We start from the raw sequence: 23903 nt of genomic DNA, 5'->3' as shown, positions 1-23903 counted from the left end.
CCTTGATCTTTTTTATCAGGATAGCTGGTTGGAAAGTCTCTTTCGTTCCTTATGCGTTAGCCCTTCATAGTGTGTCGCCTCTCCCCATACAGACAGCAATCTCAGACTTATTCCCCCCTGTTCACATCTATGGGCTTCTTACTGATCTTTCTTGGTTTTCGCGGTATCTTCTTCAGATTGTATTTCCTGTACAACATGTGTAAGTGGTAACTTTTTTTTTCTTTCCCGAGAATGGGACCAAGTATCCATAGTTTGGCCAGACGAGTCTCGTCAGACAACCTTCTGTCACCCCGGAATTGGCGAGATTGTCGTGGATGCGCCGAAATGCGACCTCTTATGATGTTCTTCCCGTTGAGCTTGGCTACCTGCGGCGCCTTGCCTTGCCCTGGTAGCCTCGGCACCCGCATTAATAGTTGATCCGTATCGTGAAAGCGGTAAGATTAGGCAATATATCTGAAAAGCTCGCAATGACGGAAGAATCGCAGTAGACTACACGCCCCAGGACTCCCATCTATTGTCCATATTCACAGTTCAGGGAGTATCTGGATTAGAAAAGGAAAAAAAAAAGATAATGCGTGCTGGTATAAACTTCTAGTCCCTCTCTGCTGGAATTGGCTATTGGTCGCTGCCCTAACCTCCGCCGATCTTTTGGACCCTGGCCTCCGGCCTTCTTCGCGCGAGTACCGCGCATGAGAGAGGATGGCGTGCGCAAATATATCAAGCAAGGCTATGTTGTTGTCCAGAACGACACCGGCAAGTGCCGTGTTTCGCCGTGTGGTTTCCGCGTCGACAATTGGCAGCGTCCGATGCAAGCATGTTTATATGCGGAAAGAGAACCCGTTTGCGTCCAAAGAAGCTCTTCGGAGAGAGTTGAAGTGGGTGGGAAACGATCGGGTGGCTCTCATGAATCGCATCGAGAAGATGCTTACGGATGACGAGTTTGAGAAAGCGGTGGCCCTGGTCATGGCTGCGGAGAAGGAGGGTGCAGATTCCATTGCGTCGTGGAATGCTCTACTGAGCGAGGAGTTGAAGAAGAATGGGCCAGAGATGGCATTTAAGTTGTTCAATGATGTGGGTTTTGCGTTCTGCTTTTGGATGGGGAGATATGCTAATTTGTTCCTGAATGTGATATTAGATCAAAAAGAGAGGAGTGAAACCGATTGCGCAGACATATACCATCCTTTTTCGGGAATTATCAAAACACCAATCCAGGAAGGCGGTGAAGATTGCAATGTCCTTGTACAATTCGCTGAAGCCTGACTCTTCAACACCACGCTCGATCGTCCACACCAATGCGATGCTACAAGTTTGTTCTAACCACAATGATATGGACACCCTATGGGAGGTAGCTGGCGAACTCCCTTCAAGTGGGCCAGATGCACCTGACAGTATAACATACTCCATTATCCTAAATGCCATACACAAAAATACCAAACTAGCGACGCAGAAGTTGCACCCAATTAACGATGCTGAAATTATTGCGAAAAAGAAAATCCCTGCAATACGTGATGGGCGTATAATTTGGATGGAAGTGACGGACAAATGGCGCAAAGGTCTTTTAGCTGTTGACGAGGGGCTCATATTCCAAATGGCAAATCTGCTTATCTTTGGAGGTCGAAGACGGGATTGTTTTGACCTGCTGGCATTGCTCGAGCAAAGTATGAATATAAAGCGCCCTGACGCCATGTTGAAACTTGTCCGTGCCGCCGAGGAACGTACGGAATCGTCCAATGCTCCAGGAAAGAAAGGACAGAATTCCTGTCATCCTACGATGGAAGATCAGGGTGAAGTGCAGAAGTCTGGGGAGATATCATCCTCCGATCTATTCAAGCCCATATATTCGGGTGGTGTTCGCACGAAAGCTGCTTCACGTCCTAGCAGCCCCGCTTCGGCCTACCCTCTACCAACAAACCGAGAACTCACGGTAATTCTGCGAGCATGCCGGCATTTCGCTGGCGGACCTGCTATCGGCCGACAGTATTGGACCGTTCTTACGGCACCGGATGGGCTATTTAGGATCGACCCAGACCGCACGTCATACCACGAGTATCTACGAACACTCCGTGCCACCCGCTCTAGCGCCGCGTCCCTTGAAATCATCCAGAACAAGATGATACCTAAAGGAGTAGCCTTTACAAATACATTTGTGATTTCGCTCAGCACATGTTTTCGTGACAAGCTTAATCCGAACATTCTCGATATAGCCGGGGCTCTGATAGATATTATGCCTACCACATGGGCCGGCTCACACCCTAAGCCTATCTCTGCTTATGTTGACCTTGTTCGAGAGACTGTTTCCCCTGCACGACTTTACGCGGATACGAGGAAGGAGGGCTCCTTTCCAGGAAAGAGTCAGAATCAGCTGTACAAAGATAGACTTCTAGACGCCGTTAGACACTTGGTCCCTCACATCAAAAAGCTACAACAATTTATCATCAGCCGGCAGCGGAACGGCACAATAGGTGGACGGATGTACGACGACGAGGAGGAAGAGGTTAGAGAGCACGGTGCTTCTTCTCCCGCGGCCCTAGCCGATGAATCCCATCGCACACTAAAGCGTATCGCTGGCATGATGAAAGACCTTCTTGATCCGTCGATAGCCCCCCTGTTAAGTGATTCAGAACTTGCTCAGTTGAAAACGCAGTCACTCAAGCTACGCCGCCTTTTGAACCCAATAAGTCACATGCCGTCCTTAGATGAAAATCAGTCCAACCGCGCTTCTTCGTCGGAGAATCCCAATCCTTGATGTGATGAATCGATCCTTCGTTTTTCTCCTTTCCTGTGAAAGATTGTGGAAAACGAAAGCTTAGTCTTTATTATTCTTATGGACATCATTTCTGCATGTTGCTCTGTTTTCAGAAAAAGCATCTTCTATCTAAGCTGCCTTCAAATCTTCCAATTTCGAAATCCTGTATAAATACCATTTTCTTCTTCCCAGTTCGAATATTTTTCTGGGATCTCTTCACTAGGCTTACTGGGGTGCTTTTGCAAACAATTTATCTGTCAAGCGATACTTTGTACACTGTATCTGCATTTGGAATTGTTTTCTTGCGGGGAATATCTTTTAAGCTGAACCATCTTGTTGTCGTTATCTTTATGCATAGTGCATATTACAGTTGCGGAAGTGTTTAATGGTGGAACATGGGTAGCGTCGGCCGTCTCAATTTTGGATTAGAAAACCAAATCAACAGTTATTTGCAGCTGTCCAGGCCTATTTTGGTACTCTGCTCTCCTCAGATATATATATACATATAGATCCGACGTATTGTATATGGGAAGATTCTGGGTTTGATGGCTCCGCTTGAGCTCTATATTAACGAGCGCAACTCATATCTGAGGGAGAACAACATATATCAGAAGTGTTCTAGCGACAACTATATAATAGAATCCACCCAGGCTCTTTGAGCTAAGTGCCAAGGGTAAACTATGCCCACTCCGCCCCGCTCCGCCCTGTCCATCGGGCGATCAATCAACAAGGATCCCATCCCGCTGCAACTTCGGTACAACGTTCCGCTCCACCCACTCTGTACACTTAAAATATCCCTTCCGCTCTTCTCCAGGTTCGTAAAATCTCCACTTCCTCCCTCCCTCGCCATCATCATCAGAAACAACCCCTTCATACCTCATCGTCACCATATTGAATTTCTTCTGACACCCGGGCGGTTTGATCGAGCGACATACACCATCCACATTGTCCGGATACGCATCCGCTCGAACTCGACCCAGCAGGTGCTTGGCGTAGAATGCCCCCGAATACTCGGGTGAAGCGGTAACGGATTTGTGAATATATATCATCCCTGTGGAGGTGGCTATATCGCCGGTAACTTCGTGGGTCCAGCCGCTTACATCTCCAGGAGGAGTAGGAGTATGATTGGAGCCATTGTTGGGGGTGTCATTTTTCTGGATAAATAGGTATGTATGGTATCTCGTCTTCGTTTCCTCTGGATCGGGTATAGTCAGATGCTCTTGAATTTTCCAAACGGTGTAGAACTCAGGCGTGGCATCCGGCATGGCTCTTACGCCGGTCAAGTACGAAGGACTTCTATTCTATGAATAGACTCGGTCGAGGACTGAGTATTGTTAAGCTTGGCACCTATGTGTCCTAGAATATGGCTTGGTGGATGTTTTGGAGTTGGTGAGTGGGGTGGCTCCTTTGGACCTTGAGAAGGGCCGCCTTCTCACGTGTAAACCAAGAGGCCTAAGAGCTCAGGCAACCGGGTAACTATACGGAGTACACTTTCATGGTATCCAACACTAAGAACTATTAATTTTCTAAACTGATTAAGTACAGGTATCATCAAGACCAGCCAGAGCTAGAAAGCACTGGTAAAGCGCACGGTAAATCCCCAGCAACTATAAAGGTTCATACGATCTTTTTTTTCTTTTGAACGAAAGAGGTAACCTGCAAAGGTGATGTAAACAAAATTCAGTATGGCATATGAATTGGCAGTTATGAGCCAGCCGAGGGTATTACTGATGGAAACAATGTTTGTTAGTTCCTCAACGTCGACGGCAAACCATTCAGATGCGTAAAATGCAATATGAAACATAATCTAGATCGAAACGCCGCCCGTGTTGAACCGTAACAGTCTATAAGGGTCAATATGAAAGAAACTCGGTCGTGGGCAATTTGACAATCGCGATAAGGAAATATCGAAATTCGATGAAGGGTTACGTATTCTACCAGCGGCGATTATGGCCGAGAGGGGCAGCATTTGAGGCGGTAAAACCTCCACGGCCACGGCCGCGACCACCCCAGCGGCCGCCGCCTCCACCGCCGCCGCCAAAGCGGGCCATCTCTGCAAGGCGTGGATCAATCTGCTGCTTGGACTCGGTGAGAATATTGACCAAATCACGAGCCTGTTTAGCATCTATCATAACTGTTAGCACTGCTGTTGACTTTGTACTCAATAGTAGGCATGGACTTACTGTCAGTGGTGAACAGCGTAATAGCCGTTCCCTTAGCACCGGCACGGCCAGTACGACCAATCCGATGAACATAATCTTCCGAATTGTTCGGATAGTCATAGTTCAACACATGAGTAATGTCGCGCACATCTTCATACAGCTTGGTGGTTAGCAAACATGGAGCTAGATTTTATAGACGAAAGACTGGAGCCCTTTCTCAGGCGTGTGGACTTGTGCGTTACTCTCTCGGACCAGTTTCAGCATCATTCACTGTATCAGAGTCCATAGGATGGCACTTGATCCTGGTCCTGGCAAAACCTTGGAAATGCAGTCTAAAAAGCTCAAATATAGAACTCTGGCCCCTCTACGGTCGCGAGGAATGTATGAAGTAGAGAGGCACAATTAGAAGCACGGCATGCTACACTGCACTGTAAGTCCAAGGTTCCCTTTAAAGCGAGAACCAAGTAAAGACCCTGAGGCATGGAGAGAGAACATGTTTTACCAACATGTTATCTGAAGAGAGCACAGCATTGGGTCAAGGTCACACGACATCAATACGGGTGAGGGATAATGATGAAGGGATGGGGGAAAGGGGATAGTTCAAATTGATCATACCAATACCACGCGAAGCCACGTCAGTGGCTACCATGATCGGGCTTTTGCCAGTTTTGAATTCATTTAGAACCCAATCACGCTCATTCTGTTGCTTATCACCATGGATAGCTATATATTTAAATCAGTTAGTGTCATGCTTTAAAATACATGGGAGGGGTGGTGTTTCCAACTTACACAAAGCTGGCCATCCATCTTGACGGAGGAATCGGGTAATATCATCTGCCACACGTTTTGTGCCAGTGAAGATGAGGATCTTGGACTTCTTGTCATCCATGATACGTTCGAGATGGTTGATCATGCGATCACGCTTTTCGAAATCCGACACAATCTCAACGATTTGGGTGATCCTATGGTTAGCGGAGAGGTCTTGGGATCCAATATATACTTGGATATAATCGTGGAGAAAGTCATGAGCAAGCTGTCGGACTTCCTTTGGCCAGGTAGCCGACCACATGCAAGTCTGTCTATCAGGACGAATTTGCCCGATAATCTTCCGAATTTGGGGCTCGAAACCCATATCAAGCATGCGATCTGCTTCATCGAGAACGAGGTAAGTAACCCGACGAAGGTTTGTCTTTCCCGCTTCAAGCATATCAATCAAACGACCAGGAGTGGCGATACAGACTTCGACACCGCGGGAAAGATCGCGAATTTGAGGTCCTCTTGGGACACCTCCGTAGACGCAGGTGTTTCGAATGCGTGAAGACTTTCCGAACTTTGTAATTTCGGCTTGGATTTGAACGGCCAACTCGCGAGTTGGCGCCAGAACAAGTACGATTGGCCCATCGCCAGGGCCGAGCAGAGGCTGAGCATTGATGTGGACGATAGCAGGCAAGCAATATGTCAAAGTTTTTCCCGACCCGGTTTCTGCAATACCAACAACGTCGCGCCCAGACAAGGCCATAGGCCAACCTTGAGATTGGATGGGTGTGGGTTTAGCGAATCCCTGAGCCTTAACTTCAGAGATCACGTATTGGGGGAAGCCGGCTTCGTCAAATGTTTCAACGGGGCGAGGAACATTCTTTCCATAGACAGTCATTTCATGTTCTTTTCGGAAAGCTTCCACGTCTTGTGCGGAGCGATTAGTCACGTTGGGGTGTTCCTTGTAGAAGTGCTTCTCGAACTTAGGCAGGGCGTTCAAATCTAGACAAAATATTAGCAAAAGACACACGAGGGAATTAGTGGAATTTAACATACCCCATTCTTGTTGCTTCAAACCAGAACCGAGATTGGACATCCGGTCACCGTGATGGCCGCCTCCATGTGAGCCGACACCACTACCGTGGGAGTTGCCACCATAGGATCCATAGCCGTTCGAATTACCATGAGAATATCCATTGCTTCCACCGTAGCCACCGCTTCTGTAACCACTTTAATGCTAATCAGCACAAGTCAAGAAGGAGATGAGACGAGCTCGACGCAGGACTGTGCTCGGAAAGTAATCCAAAGCAACGCTCGCCGAGACGTGAGCGGAAAAAGAACTCACCTTCCGCCAGAATGATGGCCGCCACCGTAATGGTCGCGAGATGAGGAATAACCTCCTCCGTAAGACATTTTGAACTTTTGGTCTTTTGGTGATTTGAGACCTAACGAACTGAGTGGAGCGGAAATTTTTTCGCTGACAGTCAAGAAAAAGAGAAAGCAAAAAAGATGGACTCGAAAATGATTACAATAAAAGGGAAAATGAAATCAGCACGAAGTGAACGTGTTGAAATACTGGTATGGAGAGTAGAAAAAAGGAAGAAAGGATGATGAATGGAAGATGGCGCGATAAAGATGTTAAGGCAAGAAAGTCCTCGCCAGAAGAAGCCGGAAAAAAAAAAAAAAAAAAAAAAAAAAACTAAAAAAAAAAAAGGAAAGGGTTTAGCGCGAAATTCTCTTTTCATTCTAGCCTAATATAGTAAGGACCCTTCGCCACTTGCTTACTAAGATGCTTATCATGTGACCTGTATTCCGCATTCCACCATACCGAAATGGGGTTAGGGCAACAGTGGATTCCACGGTTGCGCTGTTCCAACCAGAGAAAACATTTCCCTGACAGAACCATATTCAGTGTTATTCAAAGAATAGAAGACTGGTTGCTTGCCTCTCTTCAGGATCCAAGCAATTGACCTGCATTATATAGATCTCACATGTACCATGTCACCTTCTGCTATGTTCTGTGAAGCTTCTGGCGATCCAGCGGTTATTTCGTAGTTTGTAACTCTAGGCGGATGCTTGTTCTCTAGCATACATTCTATGCTATGTGGTAGCCGGGCGTTGAAGATCAGTGATATTGTTGAAGGGTTTGTTAGCTGTAGAGAAGCTGCTAGCTTGTGAGCTAGAGCCAGCTTCTGCTCTCCCTTCTTCTTACAGTTGCTTAGCAGTGTTCATGTTCAGACTCGGACTCTATGTCCAATCTTATAGGCACTGAATCCAGGAGATTTTTCCTACTAAATCTCCCTTCCGCTGCTGGTTCCTTTCTTTTTCTGCTGAGATCACAAAAACTGCATTGTTTCCATCCTCTGTTGCAGCTCGGAAGCACTGGACAGGACTAAGACTATTCATGTTGATCATATAAAGAGAAGTTCTTCCGCATGTACTTTCTAGCTATTTGCTCAACCAGTGAGGGCCGCAGAGGATCTACTGTTAGGCTGTCTGTCTTTTGCCACTGCTCGCGCTCGAAGCACCAGAAGGAAAATTCAATTCTTTTAGTAGTGAACTATCCAGTGCGCTGACCAGCAGGCAGTATGTTGGAGCTGTTGCCATCCCGATTACCGAAATCTCCCTCAGATCCAGCTTCTAAGTTTTGGAAGTCGAACTGAGTCACTGGACGTTCTGCATGTGAATGAATATCTCTCACTTGCTTGATCTCTTGCTCTGGTTGGACGTGTGTATTGATTTCCAATGACGGCTTTCCAGTCCGGCCGCTCATGGATTCCTCTTGTCCTTGTGGGTCAAGGGTCAGTTGGTCCGCTCCTTCTTGCATGGAACTTCCATGTTTTAGGCCTGTCTTGGGCTCGGAGGAAGACTCCACGTGATGCTGCTGCGGTGATGATTCTAGCTGAGACAAAATCTCACACTGTGAGACATTGAGTTCCTGTTCAAGCCGCTCTTGCTCTAGTTCTAGCTCTAGGGCCTCTTGTTCTTCATGGGCCCCGTGTAGTTGCTCACGGAATGCCTGCTCTAGTTGATCCGGTCGCGGGACATTGTCGAGTGTGCTGATTTCTAACGGCCGGTTTTTAAGTAGGTCACTAGGAGTATATCCCTGTCCTGGTAGGCCTCGGGCCTTTTGGCGGAGTTCTTCTTGCCGAGGATTACCTATATCCTCTCCCGGCATCACCGTGGGGCTGGGAGACGCCGGATAAACCTGTAACAGTGATGGTCCTGGTTCGGGATTGAGCCTCCTGTTCAGGTTGCTCTCGCTCTGACTCAAGTTGAGCATTCTGTTCTTGATAAACCTAGTCAAACCGGTCGAAGTGTGACTGCCCTTGTTCGAGTTCTTCCTGGAAGAAACTTTTCTGATCGCCTTCCAATGGTCTTGCTCCAGCTTCCATAGGTGCTGTTGTCTCTAACTCATAAATAATCTGCTCCAGCAGGTCCAGCAGGTCCAGCACACTAGCTTCTGCTTCCAGCGGTTCGTGCCTGGAACGCCTGTTTCTAGGCCCTTCATCAAGCATGCTAGGTGGAAGACTTTCCCGTGGGTCAGTCGGCTGCTCGTTTTGGAGCCTTGAATCTAGAGTAGGAATTTTTCCCCGGTTGCCTGGTGCTGGCTCATATGCAAGGCTGTCCTGTTCTGGTAATCCTCCATCATTGCCTGCTGCACAGCCTCGTCCATCAACTCCACGCTTGGGCTGTCCAGGTGCATTGGCTCTGGTTCCCTTTCAAGCTGTTGTTGTCCTCGGCGCCTGCGTTCTCGGTTTTTCCGCTCCTGGAGTCGTCCCCTCTCACCTGCAGCCGTTCTCTTTGACGCCACGCTACCTGTTGCTCGCTCTCCAAAGAGGAACGCGTAATGTCGTCGTGGACTCAAAGGTCGGTTTTCAAGAAGAAGTAGGGCTTTCGATTCCAACCTAATAGAGTACGCTAAAACAAAACACGCCTTGCTGCCATAATACCACTCAGGTCGTATTTCTTCGGGGCTGTCAGGTCCATCCATTTCTGCCAATCTTTCCATCTAGCAGGCCTCATGATGCTGGAATACTCCCAATAATCTGGGTACCACCCCGCCATCTCCCAGTCAATGATCCCAGTTATCTGGAGCGACTCTGGATCAAACATGATGTTGTGCGGTCCAATGTCTACATGTGAGAAAACAGAGGTATCAGAGCAAGAAAGCATGCTTGGTAGCTCCTTTTCATACTTTCAACCATTTGCTGCATAGTAATATTTGTAGATGCGGGCGTGAACAGCATCATCATTAAGAAGTGGAGGATGTGGAGGGTCTGCGCAGCAAATTCCAGCCACCATGGAGTCATTGATACAGGGTGAACCATCAGCAAGACAGAGGAAGTGGTGTTGCAGTGTGGCAGGCTTTCTGATCTGACAAAGTTTTTCAATCATTGACCAAGTTTCCACACATATGCACTTCTTTGTTGTATCATCCAGACTATCCCAAGCTTCTGTCAGTGGAGTGCCAGGAATGACGCTCACCAATGTAGGCAGCAAGGAAGATCTCTGGAACAGGGATATCAGTTTGCTCTTTCACAAGATGCATAGCAATTTCCTCAGAAGGACGAACTCTGCTTCCAACCTTGAGGATAACCTCATTGTCATAGTTTAGGACCTTGACATCGCCTTGATGGCTCAAGAGAACAACAACTTCATGCATTCCGCGAAACATGCGTTTGGATCCCCACTCTTCCCACTCCTCCTCCAATGCAGTCATGTTGTCAGGCTGGCTACCACACTGGGGTTTTGAGAGACTCGGTATCGGGACTAGTAAAGGTGCACCCAGTTGTAATGGGCGCAGGAGGATTATCGGCGTTTGGTGTTCATGTTGATGGAACATTGATCGAGGGCGCGTAGCACGTTCTAACTTTGGCACGCCCGCAACTCCATACCGGAAAAATGAGATTTCTGGGCAACCTTCGGGAAACGTTTATCCGACAACCACCAGTTTCTCAACTGAGAACTGTAGATCTACAGTATAGCAACCATTTCTTCTCATATATGTATAAAGGGTCTGAAACATATAAAATTTGGAATGTATCATGCACCAGCTGAGGTTTTTGATCAGGCTTCCTAACTAAATATGGTATAGCTTTGAAAATCTTTCAAGATCAAAGGGCTTTGTTTGTTCTTTCATGTTGATTTTTCCTTCCAAAATCAACCAACCTACCAATCAACCACCCTACCTAGCTCCTGAGGTTTGCTAAGTTGATTACCTAGTTAGATTGATTATTGATGGATTTGCTGATGGTTTTGTTGATAGATTCATCCCTTCGATCTTCAGACCCTCCACGTTCGTTGAATCAATTCCTAGATTCCTAGGATCCTACATGCTCGTTGAATCAGTTCCTAGATCCCTAGGATCCTACATGCTTGTTGAATCAGTTCCTAGACCCCTAGGAATCCTACAAGTTTGTTGAATTGATTCCTAGATTCCTAGGATCCTACATGCTTGTTGAATCGATTCCTAGACCCCTAGGAATCCTACATGCTCGTTGAATCAATTCCTAGACCCCTAGGAATCCTACAAGTTTGTTGAATTGATTCCTAGATTCCTAGGATCCTACATGCTTGTTGAATCGATTCCTAGACCCCTAGGAATCCTACATGCTCGTTGAATTGATTCCTAGACCCCTAGGAATCCTACAAGTTCATTGAATCGATTCCTAGATTCCTAGGATCCTACATGCTCGTTGAATCAGTTCCTAGACCCCTAGGAATCCTACATGCTTGTTGAATCATTTTTAGATCAATTTTTGTACATAGTGAATTTGCAAATAGTCATGTAATATACTCTGTAATCCACTCTGTAATCCACTCTAATCCACTTGTAATGGTTGATAAACCAAAAGTAGTGCGCGGAATGTTTCCAAGCTGGAAATGTAGATAAAAATATACTAAGGTTCTACGGTTTCCATGGATATATATTGATCCCAAAATCCACGTATCGGAACCGGTGGATCTACGGTTTCCGAATCCCCCCAAAATCCGCTATGGCTCTGTAAGTAAATCACGTGGTTTTTACACCGGCATACCAGACTGCTAGGAGAACGTGCCCTCTTTTTGGATTTATGTCCATCCAAATAATCTTTGAATGAATCAAGGCCCCCAGCAGCTCAAGACATGCAATCGACAAAAGGGAAAGAAATGGGAAACACACGGAGTCAGCCACCTCAATGAGTGAAGGTACTGCGAGCGAGCGGTTTCACTTCCAATACTGGGAATGGATGACAGAGAGCACTTATCACAGTTGGATATTTGTGCTATTCTATACATCAAGTAGGTAACCAGGGATTATGAAACATGAATTGAGCTGGTAGAAATCCAGAGCATTGCAAAGTGAGTGATTTACTGTTCTTGTCAGCCCTGATGAAAAGAGCTTCACTATCCCGCGAGATCTACTCGCCCACTGTTTGCCTGCCTTCAAAGCAATGTTGTCTTCTCCATTTATAAAATTGAACGAGCGGCTCATCAACAAGTGAAGCAGGAGACCTTCAATGTTTTCCCAAGAATGACGATGATGATGAGAAAAGAGCACAAGAAGCTGCCCAGTTCAAGGTCAAAAAAGCCCAAAGCAATATGATCCAATATCCATACATTAAGTGAATTGCAAAAGGCAGTTGCAGCAGACCCGGAACTTGATGTGATGTTACACTTTTCTAAGGACTACTCTGTCTGTCTCTCTGAGATGTGAATCCTGGTACTATCACCAGCAAGTTAAGATTCCCCCTGTAGTTAAAGCCTATTTTTTTTTGAACTCCTCTACCAGTACACTTGGTACTGCACGTTGGTTCTGCAGGAGATAGTGAGTGAGGGTTGATTGAATAATGTCTGCTCTGGTATACTGAGGCTGAGGGCCTTTTCTCTCTCTCATTCTCAGGAATCTTTTGGACAACTCAACCCTTGAGTTCATTGTGACAAAATATCTTGAAAATCAGATTATAGATGCTGTTGAGAACGCATATACAGTGGTATGTATATGTGAAGTCTGTGCCCAACTTCCAGTATACTGATGCTAACCATGTGGATATGTTGAAGGATAAGGACAGGAGTTGATATAGACAACCCCAACCAAAGATGATTAAGCTGTGTGGCATGTTCTGCAAGAGCAAACCATATTGGAATAACAACTTGATGCATGGCTTCTAATCTGGGATTTTTGCAACAAGACTTCATGGATTGACTGCATAAATGAACTCCTGAGTTAGTGATGCTTAGGATGATAGGATCTTTCTTTTCTTGGGTACACCTACATGTTAATTTTGCAAGAATGCTTAGTTTGCGTGATATTTAGCAAGATCTAGGAAAGGGGCCTTCTACCTCTTCTATTGATGGGATATCGCACGGGAGCTGCTGCGCCAGATGGAAAGTCTGAGGCACACACTGCTTCTGCACTTAAGAAGAGCTTCTCTGCCATGAAAAAAGTTGCAGTTCTCTACTCTTGTTGGTCTAAGATGTTTGCTGTCTGCCACAAATAGCGCCTATTCAGATTCCAACCAGGAAGCCCAAGTAAGTTGATGAGACAGCTAACAGCCACCTATTGGAACTGATGCTTTTTCAAAAGTCTCGCATAAACACAATGGCTGAGCTCTTTGTTGCCATCTGGGCCTCTGGAGAGCCGAGAGCGTTTATTGTCTGTTAGGAAATCTGAATAGAAATTCTTAATCTACTAACTAGTTAGTCTGCTAGTACATGAATAATAGAAATCTGGACCTGATAAAGAATAAGTCAACAGTGCTAATCTTTCTGAATAACCTAAGATATAGAAAAGAAGATTGTAAGTAAAGAATAACTTATTTAAAACTTTTTGATACTAATAAGAACAGAGTGTATTGAAGTGGAGAATTATGGGTGCCTTGTCTAAGTAGGTGACTTGGTGAGTATGATAAAGTGCTCAGAACAGATATACATCAACAGTATAGTAGTAGTAGTCATGGGCCCGGCCAAGTAGTAATGACAAGAGAGATCAATGATCATGCTCTAATGAACACCTAAGATCACAGGGGTAATCATACTAATAATCCCTGTACACACAGGCAGCTCTAAGAGAGAACAGTAGTGAACAACATAATGATAAATTGGTCTGCTTCCTAACTAACTTTGAACTGATTGACAAACATTGTCGTTTTAAGAAGTGGAACTGACTGGCTTGAGTTATATAGGGGAGAGGGTTGAGCCTCAGACCAGAACAACTATTATCCTAAGATGATACCGGAATTCCCACTACTCTACAGGAATCACCAAAACATTAGCTCAGTGAAGATGATTAATAGTATCTATCTTTGATTTTGTTTGATGAATAGACCAGCAAGAGCTGAAGATTCTCTGAACATCTATGAATCATTGAATTTAAATACCAGCTGATTATTTCACTGACCAACCGTCATGAAGAGCTTTGATTTTAATTAATATACTTGTATTACTGTCAACAAATTTGTTACTGTTAATCTACAAAAAGAATGGTAGACTACTGAATTCATTGTTATTTCTCAGCCGCAATGTTATAGAGATTCAGAATGTGGATCTTTTACTATATGGTTGAGCAACTTTGGATTCACTAGTTATATAAGTAGTAGCTCAAATGTATACAGATCAGCAACTGATAATCTACTGATCTGACAACCTCCAAAATTCCCATATGGTTCTGATTCCGCTGCGCCGTGCCAAGAGCGGAAAAGTATATAAGTATATATATATAGGACGCTAGTTCACTCCCCCTGCAGTCCCATCTCCCAGAAGCCTATCTCCAGCTCTGTGGCCCTAATGAATATTTGCACTAATTCTTCCATTCGTACTCGAGAAACACTTCTCATGTGGGTCTCGAGAAGTTCTAGCAGGCGGTTAGAGGTTCGCCGAGGTTTAAGGCAGCTACAAGGTACCACTCACCTGAACCTAGCTTTACAGCCTCGGAGTAGTCTTCTGCAACGTAATTCTCGATCCATTTCCAATACTTATTTTCGGTGCGAACGCTCTTCTCGTCGCGGTGCAAGCGTTTTGCTATGGCGCCATATCCAATTAGGCAAGGCGAAAGGGCGACTTGCAGCCCAAGCCAATCTTCGGATTGACCTACGTCAAGAATGTACCTGCTATATGCGGTGCACGCTTTTGCAGAGAAAGAATTTAGCTTCGGAATCTTTGAGCTTTTGTACATCTTGACAAAAATACCTTGACTTTCTTTACGACATTCAATGTCTTCCTTAGACAACCCGAACGATGCACAGTAGTCGAGATGCAAGGCCATTTCGCGTTCGATATGAAGTACGATCTTGGCAGACTATACCAATAGCGTGGTTATTTATCCGAACTGATATAGAAGTCAATGACAAAATACTTACTGCCGAAATTCCGTCAATCGTCCTGTTCTTGTAGGCAGCTAATGCATTGCTTCGGGCAAAATGGACCTTCATTCCATAATTAACTCACTATACTTCTAAAGAGAGGGTCACACAAGTCACTCACGAGGTAAAGATAATCTTGTATCAAGTAATGCTTAAATTTTTCAACCGGCAGCGTTGCATCCGCCAGCCGGGCCACGAACTCATGTTTTGTAAAGGCTTGCCATACCGGCTGGATATCGGGCCGCTCTAAAATATAATCCAGGAAATGACCGCTGATAAGGGTTAGCTCAGATAAGGCATTTAGACAGGCTCCGTATTATCTATACGTACGGTGCAAAGGGTAGTGTATAAACAGAGTGGAAATGGTTGATAGGCCCATGGCCTTTGCCCAAGTCAACGCTCGTTTTGATACCTGCTTCCACAAACCGGCATGCTTCTTTGACAGCGCGCACGGTCTCCATCCCGTTCGCGACATTGGCGGCAATTGCAGAAGCTAGGGAGCATCCGGTGCCATGGGTATTCTTAGACCGGGAAAATTTGGCCTCAACCAATGTCACGAAGCTCCCGTCGTACAAGATATCGACGACTATGGATGCGTCCTCCGCACCACTTGATCGCTGTCGTGCAGCAGTCAGGGGCAAATGGCCGCCTTTGAGTAGGATGTACCTTGGTCCTAATCCATGCAGTTGCTTGGCTAATTGGACAGCATCCTCGAGACTTTGAGGATCTTGTACATTGACCCCCGAGTCGCGAAGAAGAAGTACTCCTTCAGGTATGTTAGGGGTTAAAACTGTCGTGATTGGCAGCAGACTTGTGCGGATTGCTCCCACCGCATCAGATGGAAGAAGCTGGGAGCCGCTAGTAGATATCATAACCTTTATAGAAAAGCAGGTTAGAAAGATCCATTGGTAAATGGGTAATATGGGCCACAAGTTACAGGGTCCAAAACGATTGACGGCACTTTGTGCCCGCGCAAGGTCTCGGAGACTATTGCTATTGTCTCAGCGGACGCCAGCATTCCTTTTAATACTAATTAGCAATACTGGGGGTCATTGAAGAGGCTTAAGCTGCTACTTAGAGAAGAGTCCCACACTCACCGATCTTGACAACATCTGCTCCGACATCTCCCAGCCCAGCGTTGATCTGCTTGCGGACGAATTCTGCGGGAACAACATGGATATCTTGAACGCCCAGAGTGTTCTGAGCTGTTAAGGCCGTCGTCGCCGTTAGGGCATAGCAGCCATGTGCAGCAAGCACTCTTTGGTCCGCCTCGAGACCGCTGCCGGAAAACTGTTAATTGAAGGCCCGTGTTGCCGGAGGTCTTAAACCAAAACTGTGCGCGGGGAATTTGGGGGAAACGCACGCTCCGCCAGAACTGTCAGAACCCGCAATTACAAGAACCCGTCCCATTTTAGCCATGGTTAAATCCCACTTCTGTGACAGATTTGCTAGGTATGTGTTCTGCACACTAGGTTAGATATCCTGGATCTACAGAATGCAGATCGAGTTAAGTAGGGTTCTCCAGTAAAGAGCGCGGACTTGCCCCACAGCTTAAAATATGGACTTGCCGATTTTTCTAATTTGAGGACAATTGCTCTCTATTGCAACATGATAGTGAACTCAATTCCTCATCGAATCGCGACATATTTTAGCGTCTATCTAAGGAATAAGATGGTACTCGCTATTTATCTATTCTACCAGCAGGCTTTGATAAAGCCAGAGAACTGCACGGACCATTCCCAAATACCCAGACAAGAGTCATGGGACATGGCCAATTTCCGCTCTTTTTGCTCACTCTGAAGCGTCTCGAATATCCCATGTATCGCCACCTTTGGTCAGTTTCAATTTGCCATTCATTCTAAGGAGACTCATTATTGTTGAGTAGTCCTCACCCATCGCTGTGCTGAACAACTTTTAAATTTTGGTCTTCACTTACCAATGCAATCTCTTCTACGGTTTCTTTCTTCCCATCTTCGGCATCGATCCGCGCTCCGCAGTCAAGAAGCATATTCACTATCTTTCGCCAACTGGTCTGACTAACATTGCAAGATGTAGCGGTTTCCTAAACCCCTTGCCCTCTGTGTTGCAATTTTCGCCCCATCGAAGAGGCTGGTGGACTGCCCAGGCATAGCCTCGGGATGCTGCAAACATGCAATGCGGTGTCTCTATCGATATTTCTCAATTCGTGGTTGAACTCGAACCGAAGACGCTCTTCAACCATAATATCTGACTCTTGCTTAATGGCAAGATGTAAAGCGTTGTCTCCATTCATATCTGTTGCTCTGGAAATTGGAGTCGCTCGGACCAGAGCTCCGGTCATACGGTCATCCTCGTTTGTAATTGCAGTATGGATTGGACTGTACGATTTTTGGTCCCGCACATCGACGTCTGCACCTTTCTCAAGCAGCCAATATGTCAAATCTTGGTGCGCTGATTCAATTTTCGGCGTTGTCAGCGTCAATATCGAAATACACTTTTCCACATGCATACCTATCTCTCGTGTACGGTTTCATACCTGCGGCTGCTATATGTAGCGCTGTTCTTTCCGCGGAATTCCTAAGCCAAAATCTTGGGTGCTTCTTCGCGAGCAGTTTTCTAATTTTTTTTCATTCGGTTTCGCTGGAAGGTACGCAAATACGCTCGTCCATCGCATTTCCTAAAGTGAGGATCAGCGCCCGCATCTAACAAGCACTTTAACACCCGCTCGTAGTGCTGTAATATTGCGAAATGCAATGGAGTTTCCCTAAGTTGCGTTTGGGCATTGACTTTAGCGCTGCTCTTGATGAGCGCTCAGCTCATTGCAAGGACGTGATATCCCCGTTTCTTTTCAACACTATATCTCCCTTCCTCCTCGGAATTGTGTATGACGGCATAAAGGGGCGTCCATCCTTCCCTGTCCGTCACATTGATATCGGCTTCATGTCTACTAGTGAGAGTACGGAGGACACTGCCATTTCCATCCGTACCTGCTAGGAACAATGCCGTCCGTCCATGAAGTCCGAACCTATCGACCATGGCTCCCTTACTGACCAACAACTCAACGGATTCTGTGTTGCAGCGACGAGTTGCATGATGCAGTATACGCGGATCGTTAGTAGAGACTTTAGCGCCACCCTTGCCAACAGCTAAATGGGACGCTGGTCGCCACGCCAAAGAGCTTTCTTCAATAAAATCCGTTGATGAGCCCGAATAGCCTCCAGGCCGATACCGTAGTCGATCAGAAGCTGGATGATTTTATACCGTTGTTTCGATTCTCTCTTGTGCTCTTCTATAACACCTGGAGGTCAAGGCCTGAGTGGTGACTCCTTAGTTCAATTGCGGTATGGAGCAACGTCGCAATTCGATGACTCTAAGCCGCCTTCTTTGTCAATGGAGAATGCAGGCTCAGTTTTCCACTGCCTAGTATAAGGCAGAGAATATCTCATGTTGTATGTTATGATGATATAGGAAGAAATTTAACAAGGTATGAAAGCGCCGACAGCGTCGTACTAGTGCTGCAATATCTTTGGCTCGGTCCAACAGTTTACCTATATCGAGGAGCAGCTCATTTGGGAGATCCAAAAGGCTTGTTTTATAAGTATGGGTGACTGACCTTGAGTTCTATCTATCTTCAACTGAGTGAAGCAATATCTGTCGGTGTCTGTTGGTTAAGTAACACGGAGGTTATTGTGTAGGGAATACCTTACCACAGAGCCTTCTGGACAACCATTGATGTGTTAAAGAAGTTTGTTGGAATGCCTGTTTAATCACTGGAAGTGTTCCGACAGACAGGATAAATTGTGTTTGTCTATTTATGCAGATAATAAGCCTTGTAACTGTTTCCCTGGCTCAGTTCCATAAGTTAACTATGCCAATGAATCAAAGGGAGGCAGAGGACTCACATAATCACGCAATGTCAAGCTGATATGTATTCAATATAATGGGATACCTTATTAGAAGCCATTATGGTTGAGGATACAGAGTATATGCATAGAATTCCCTAATACACTAAATCATTTCAGGGCAAACCCAAAGAGAACATCCATCTCAACCCATTGTCGTCCGCATTTCTTCAAATACTCATCAACAACGCCTTTCATTGTCCCGAATCGGGTACGATTCCACTCCACAAGTGCTAGTACCTTCTCCTTCTTTTCGCCGGAGGCTTCTTTCTCAGCAGTGGCTTTGGCTTTATCAACATCCCATAGTGTGGCAAAATATAATAGCTGGTTATACAGCTGCTTCTCGGTGTATTCATAGGACATGCGACCTAAACACCCTTCCGCTCGTCCTCGGGGGCCGAGACATCGATGACCATATACGCTCATTTGTCTTGTCCTGTTCCCACATGCAGAATCATCACACACAATCCAGCCTTCATAGTACCTTGTCGTTTGTGCCCGAATCTGGCTTTCAAGCTGTGCCACAATAGAGATAACTGAAAATGGCTTTCTGCAGTTTGAATTAGGACATACAAGGCCTTTTGGAGTACATATGTCGGTTGAAATATTAAGACCTTCAAAGACCGTCCGCTCATGACAAGCGCGACAGCGGAGGGTGAATCGAGCGGCTTTCTCGAAGCGGAGCGAATCGGGAATTTGTGATTCAAGAGGACATAGTTCGAGACTCTGTTGGCCATGAGAGCTTGAGGTATTAATTTGGTATTTTCTGACATCCAAGCCTAGGCATTCCGCTAGCTGAACAGCATCTGTACCAGGAATAGGAGCGCAAAGTCGTTCAATTGGCGGGAAGATTTGCTTGAGGAGATAGTATTCGATATCTGGTTTTAAGCCAGAATCCGGTTTCATCACATCTTGTGGTGTGTATGACCGCTTGGCTGGTTGGAGCGAAGAGGTTTCGGAGTCGCCTGAGGTTACAATATAGGAGATGACATCGTTTGGACGGACGGTTTTCCCTCTCGCCAGCTCTCTTAGGGCAACTTGGACAGGAGGCATACTCTCTTTGTTCGGATATTCATCCGGTCGCTTTGATAGTTTCTAAAGAATAAATCAGTGACATCAGATATGCCGGGTGCACTTCGAGGAAGCCTACCGTGAAAATCACGTATTTCTGCACAGGGATTGTGAACTCCTTCATCTTCTGGGTGAGTTCTCGTAGGTAGTCATAGACTTTACCCAAAACCACTTCGGTATCATCTCCCGAAAGGATCTCAGTTAGAAGTTTCGAAGAGACTTCTTTGGACAGAGTGCAGTACTCTCTTCTCTTCATATCTAGACCCTTCACTTCAAGGTGATCAACATATTTACCATCCACTTCCGTCATGTTAATCGCAGCATACTTCTTCTTTGCATGCAACAGTAGTCGGCGGAAGACATTGTCAACATCAATTTCGAGCAACTTGTAGCTATCATTCACTAATCGCTTAAACTCGTTGCCCACTTTGAGCGCCTCCTCCATGTTGTCAACGTTGGTGTTGATCATAACCGAATCAGTATCACCGTAGATAACACGAAGTTGATTTTTCTCGGCCAATTCTTTCGTATTCTGCAGAATTTCACGACCCTTGAACGTCGTCAGCATGGCGAGGGGTCGAGCGTAGAATCTTGACTGCGTGTACCCCAAGCAACCGTACATTGAGTTAGCTGTGAGCTTCAGGGCCAACTGCTTCGTATCCCATAGAGCCAGCTCTTCGGGAGTCGCGCGCTTGTTTTTCATTAGTTTCTTCACTTCTCTTCTGCGGCTGACAAGTGTGGAAATCAGCCGTGGCAGGATACCCTGCTCTTGATCAGCTGGGACCTCAGGAACTTTCTCTTCGTTCTCATTCTCAGACTAAAATCTGTCAGTACGGTGCGATTAAGCAGCAAAATGATTTACTTACCACTAGCTCGCGATTCACGGTGGTAAAGCAAATATTGTATTCCTGGATAATGCTCGGGTACAGACTGTTAAAGTCCATAACAAGAACGTACTTGTCATACAAGCCCTTCTCTGGTTCAAAGACAAGACCACCTTTATATTTATCTTTCTTTTTCTTGTCGCCTCCATCATCTTCACCTTCATACTCTTCCATCTTGGGCTGCGATTTTCCAAAGTATTTGTCGGGGCAAATGTATTTGTTTCGATAGAATTCATGCAGTAAAATATATTCGTTTCGTTCAGCTCTTGTACCCATAAGCGTTCTAGCCCATGAATTGCCGGCAAGATTGGTAAGAACTTTAGTCAGGGAAAGCATCTGGAGTTTTAGGACAAGCGCAGCAATGAAATATGTATCAGCTTCGGCGTGGTTGATATAATTCATCAAGCCTTCTTTGGAGGTGGCCCAGGTTTTGAGGGCTGCCTCATTGTCAATATCCCGTCTTGTGTTGCCATCTCCTAGATAAAGTTGGCACATTTCCGTAAGACTCCACGATTGACATTTCATCATGAGAGACTAAGATAGATTATCAGTGATTGACTCGTAAAAAATAATAAGAGAATTCACCTTTCCCATGTCATTTCCGATATCGCAAATCAGCCGACCAGCTACCAAATGCCTCTCTGCAAAGAACCCGGTGCCTTTGAAGTTTTTCGGCCATTCGCTTCGTTTCATGCGACCAATACGGTGCCAACCCGGCGTCCTCTTTTCTTTCAGTCTGTTTATAAGAACAGTTAAATCTACTTCTTGAAGCTGGTGCCCCATCACCACATCAGGGTCCATCTTCTCAAATAACGCTAAGAATTTGCTGAGAAGGAACTGTTCGCTCTTCTCCAGCATAAAGGTACCGCGGTGTTTCCTGGTTTCTGCTTCAAAACCGATTGGATATGTAGGGCCCAGTGGCCTCATAACTGTAAATGTTTTGCAAGGAAGCTTTGCAGGAGGGGTAGGGTCTGTCAATGAGACATTTTCATACACTCGCGCGCTCATAGCCAGGATTTCTTGCTTGTTCTCCTTGACGTTGAGCTGAGTGCGTAACGCTAAACTCATCAGCGTCAAGGTAGGGGTATCCAAATTCTCAGCGTCTGAAATTGAGGAGATGAGAGCGGGTTGCGAAACCTGGCATTCCAATTTACACCAAGATGCACCGCTTACAGCCGTAAAGTCTGCATCCTCGATCTTAAGCCAACATGGACCCATGATGTTCTTCCAGAGCACAAATTGCTCAAAAAGAGCAGTGTTTGTACCAAAAACATGGGAGAAGGTCTCGCCTTTAACGTCTATCGGTAGCACTGGCTTATCATATGGATACATCAACTTGAGATATTTTGCTTTTTTGGGAATATTCGGGAGTTCAAACGCATACTTCCGCGTACACGGCTTGATCTTGTGCACGTTGACTCTTAACTTGGTCATAAGCTCGTCAACCTCATTAGAGACGTCCTCCATGTCGATTTCGTCATCTGTGTTTTGGCCATGATGTAGGCGGTATTCCCGGGGTAAGAAGTAGAGCTTTCGGAGGATATTGTCAATTTTCACGAAAGCACTGACAAAACGGCTGCTTCTCTTGTCCTTGACCTTTCCAAAGAGACAGAGAGAACCATTGACTTCGGTGTAATCAAGCCAGAAGAAACGCAAGCTACCATCTGTCTCTACAGCATCTTGGGCTCGAAGTTTTCCAAATGCATGCATATCCGAGGCTGGGCTGCTAAGAACATTGAGCTTTCTGGTGATATCTGTCCATGACGAAGCGTCTATTGCATCGGAATTGGCCCTTACTGGAGGAGACGTAGCAGGGGAAGGATAAAAAGATTCTTTCACTTTCAGCTTGGGTGCAGGTCTTTTGCCGGTCATATTCACCCTAGTAGCATTGTTTTCGTGGTGGCCGGTCGCTTCAATGGTTACTAGGTCTTCGTCATCTATATCGTCGGCGCCTTCATCTTCCTTTTTCACCAAGGATGCATTTTTACGTTCTACTGCTTTTGCGACTGGGGATGATGGCGGCGGATCGCTCATTGGAACATCCTCGTCATCGCCGACCGGAAGCAGCCCGACGTCATCGTCAAAATCAATATCGGACTTCAGCTCAACATCGGCTTTGTGAGGAGTAGGTTCTTTTTTTGCTTGGACCTTCTTGGGTGTTCGCTCCTGAGATAAAGGAGGGGATATAATTCGGACTTTACGTCGAGTTTCGGATTTCACAGGTTTCTTGACCGACACGCGAGATGGGACCACATTCACGTCGACTTCTCCGAGTAAATCTGCCATAAACGCTTCGTCTTCTGCAGTGGCATTTCGCTGGACTTCCGTCAGCCAATTCATTCTCTCTAAGACAGACGACATCGACCAACCTTTGGTTTGGAAGCATTTGAAGTCCCATATGCACCGCTAAAATACTTATTGATTCCATTGTTGATTTTTTCCCTGCGTTGCTTATCTTCCTCTCGCTTTCGTTTAGCAGCCTTGCCTCTTAGGGGAGGTTCATCGCTATCAGTCCCGCTGTCCACCCGTCGCCTATCGTCCCATTCTTCACGTCCATCGTCTGCGTATCCCTCGCCATTGTCATCAACGACAAAGTCATCGCGGTCGAGACGTTGTCTGACAACATTTTTGTATCCTTCCTCGTCAACTTCTTCGTAGATATCGCCTTCTTCTTCTACTTCGTAGGTTGCGAGACGTTTCTTTCCCGACGCGCGGAGAGCGCGGAGTTCAGCCAGCTTAGCACGAGCGGATGCCATTGCAAATAATGAATCAAATTATGCTATCACTGGTACTTGGAAAATGACATGATAAACACGTAAAAGGAGGTGTAACTACGGAGTAGTTATATTCGGTATGATTGATAAGGGCAAGCTGCGGGAATTTGGTGTGTAGTCGTGTCGGAAATTATGCGGACGCGATACGCGTTCCAGGTCACACGCGCTAAGAGCGACGAACGCGTTTCCCGAACCCAACCTTATATTAACACCAGAGACGGGCCGCTTCGAAGCGAACACAAAGCTCGGTCGATAGAACGTTACCTCCGGAGGCGGATCGAAAGC

The 23903-nt window shown here is 45.9% G+C and overlaps 8 protein-coding genes across 9 annotated transcripts; 1 reads left to right on the top strand and 7 right to left on the bottom strand.

Moving 5' to 3' along the window:
* Positions 1-497: 497 nt before the first annotated feature.
* On the top strand, positions 498-2746 carry D8B26_004226 (uncharacterized protein; the record flags this gene model as incomplete). Its single annotated transcript, XM_003067783.2, has 2 exons — positions 498-1071; positions 1136-2746. The coding sequence occupies exons 1-2, from the start codon at positions 700-702 to the stop codon at positions 2744-2746; spliced, it is 1983 nt and encodes a 660-aa protein (XP_003067829.1). The 5' UTR covers positions 498-699.
* A 571-nt stretch (positions 2747-3317) lies between these two features.
* On the bottom strand, positions 3318-4091 carry D8B26_004225 (uncharacterized protein). Its single transcript, XM_066124418.1, has one exon. It carries the CDS (start codon positions 4009-4011, stop codon positions 3466-3468), a length of 546 nt encoding a protein of 181 aa, XP_065980499.1. The 5' UTR covers positions 4012-4091; the 3' UTR covers positions 3318-3465.
* A 151-nt stretch (positions 4092-4242) lies between these two features.
* Positions 4243-7383, bottom strand: DBP2_1 (ATP-dependent RNA helicase dbp2). 2 transcript variants are annotated; one of them, XM_066124417.1, is made up of 6 exons: positions 7010-7383; positions 6721-6893; positions 5698-6666; positions 5524-5631; positions 4930-5326; positions 4243-4871 (listed from the first exon to the last, which is right to left on the bottom strand). In XM_066124417.1, the coding sequence occupies exons 1-5, from the start codon at positions 7075-7077 to the stop codon at positions 5250-5252; spliced, it is 1395 nt and encodes a 464-aa protein (XP_065980498.1). In that variant the 5' UTR covers positions 7078-7383; the 3' UTR covers positions 4243-4871; positions 4930-5249. The 2 variants fall into 2 exon arrangements, with proteins under 2 accessions (XP_065980498.1, XP_003067830.1); XM_003067784.2 differs by having other exon boundaries at positions 4930-5058.
* An 841-nt stretch (positions 7384-8224) lies between these two features.
* On the bottom strand, positions 8225-8947 carry D8B26_004223 (uncharacterized protein; the record flags this gene model as incomplete). The annotated part of the gene is made up of 1 exon (XM_003067785.2): positions 8225-8947. The coding sequence occupies one exon, from the start codon at positions 8945-8947 to the stop codon at positions 8225-8227; it is 723 nt and encodes a 240-aa protein (XP_003067831.2).
* A 291-nt stretch (positions 8948-9238) lies between these two features.
* D8B26_004222 (uncharacterized protein) lies at positions 9239-9658 on the bottom strand (the record flags this gene model as incomplete). Its single annotated transcript, XM_066124416.1, has 1 exon — positions 9239-9658. One exon carries the CDS (start codon positions 9656-9658, stop codon positions 9239-9241), a length of 420 nt encoding a protein of 139 aa, XP_065980497.1.
* Positions 9659-10108: 450 nt separating this feature from the next.
* On the bottom strand, positions 10109-10387 carry D8B26_004221 (uncharacterized protein; the record flags this gene model as incomplete). The annotated part of the gene is made up of 1 exon (XM_066124415.1): positions 10109-10387. The coding sequence occupies one exon, from the start codon at positions 10385-10387 to the stop codon at positions 10109-10111; it is 279 nt and encodes a 92-aa protein (XP_065980496.1).
* Positions 10388-14206: 3819 nt separating this feature from the next.
* D8B26_004220 (uncharacterized protein) lies at positions 14207-17016 on the bottom strand (the record flags this gene model as incomplete). The annotated part of the gene is made up of 11 exons (XM_066124414.1): positions 14207-14500; positions 14557-14772; positions 14836-14944; positions 15006-15071; positions 15130-15280; positions 15339-15883; positions 15946-16028; positions 16106-16287; positions 16372-16469; positions 16756-16866; positions 16945-17016. 11 exons carry the CDS (start codon positions 17014-17016, stop codon positions 14379-14381), a joined length of 1755 nt encoding a protein of 584 aa, XP_065980495.1. The 3' UTR covers positions 14207-14378.
* Positions 17017-19000: 1984 nt separating this feature from the next.
* Positions 19001-23600, bottom strand: POL1 (DNA-directed DNA polymerase alpha catalytic subunit pol1; the record flags this gene model as incomplete). Its single annotated transcript, XM_003067787.2, has 5 exons — positions 19001-19984; positions 20040-20777; positions 20827-21378; positions 21430-23160; positions 23214-23600. 5 exons carry the CDS (start codon positions 23598-23600, stop codon positions 19001-19003), a joined length of 4392 nt encoding a protein of 1463 aa, XP_003067833.1.
* Between the last annotated feature and the right edge of the window lie 303 nt (positions 23601-23903).

The sequence above is a fragment of the Coccidioides posadasii genome, chromosome 2 (assembly GCF_018416015.2).
Source record: "Coccidioides posadasii str. Silveira chromosome 2, complete sequence".
Lineage (NCBI taxonomy): Eukaryota > Fungi > Ascomycota > Eurotiomycetes > Onygenales > Onygenaceae > Coccidioides > Coccidioides posadasii.
The sequence above is the reverse complement of the archived record's forward strand: the minus strand, read 5'-3'. Positions and strand labels throughout refer to the sequence as shown.

Bases quoted from the DNA above. Each gene is read 5' to 3' on its own strand.
- D8B26_004225 (XM_066124418.1), bottom strand. From the start codon at position 4,011: ATGCCGGATGCCACGCCTGAGTTCTACACCGTTTGGAAAATTCAAGAG.
- DBP2_1 (XM_003067784.2), bottom strand. From the start codon at position 7,077: ATGTCTTACGGAGGAGGTTATTCCTCATCTCGCGACCATTACGGTGGC. The intron at 6,894-7,009 runs GTGAGTTCTTTT...TTAGCATTAAAG, and splicing joins GGCCATCATTCTGGCGGAAG to TGGTTACAGAAGCGGTGGCT. The intron at 4,872-4,929 runs GTAAGTCCATGC...CAGTTATGATAG, and splicing joins TACGCTGTTCACCACTGACA to ATGCTAAACAGGCTCGTGAT.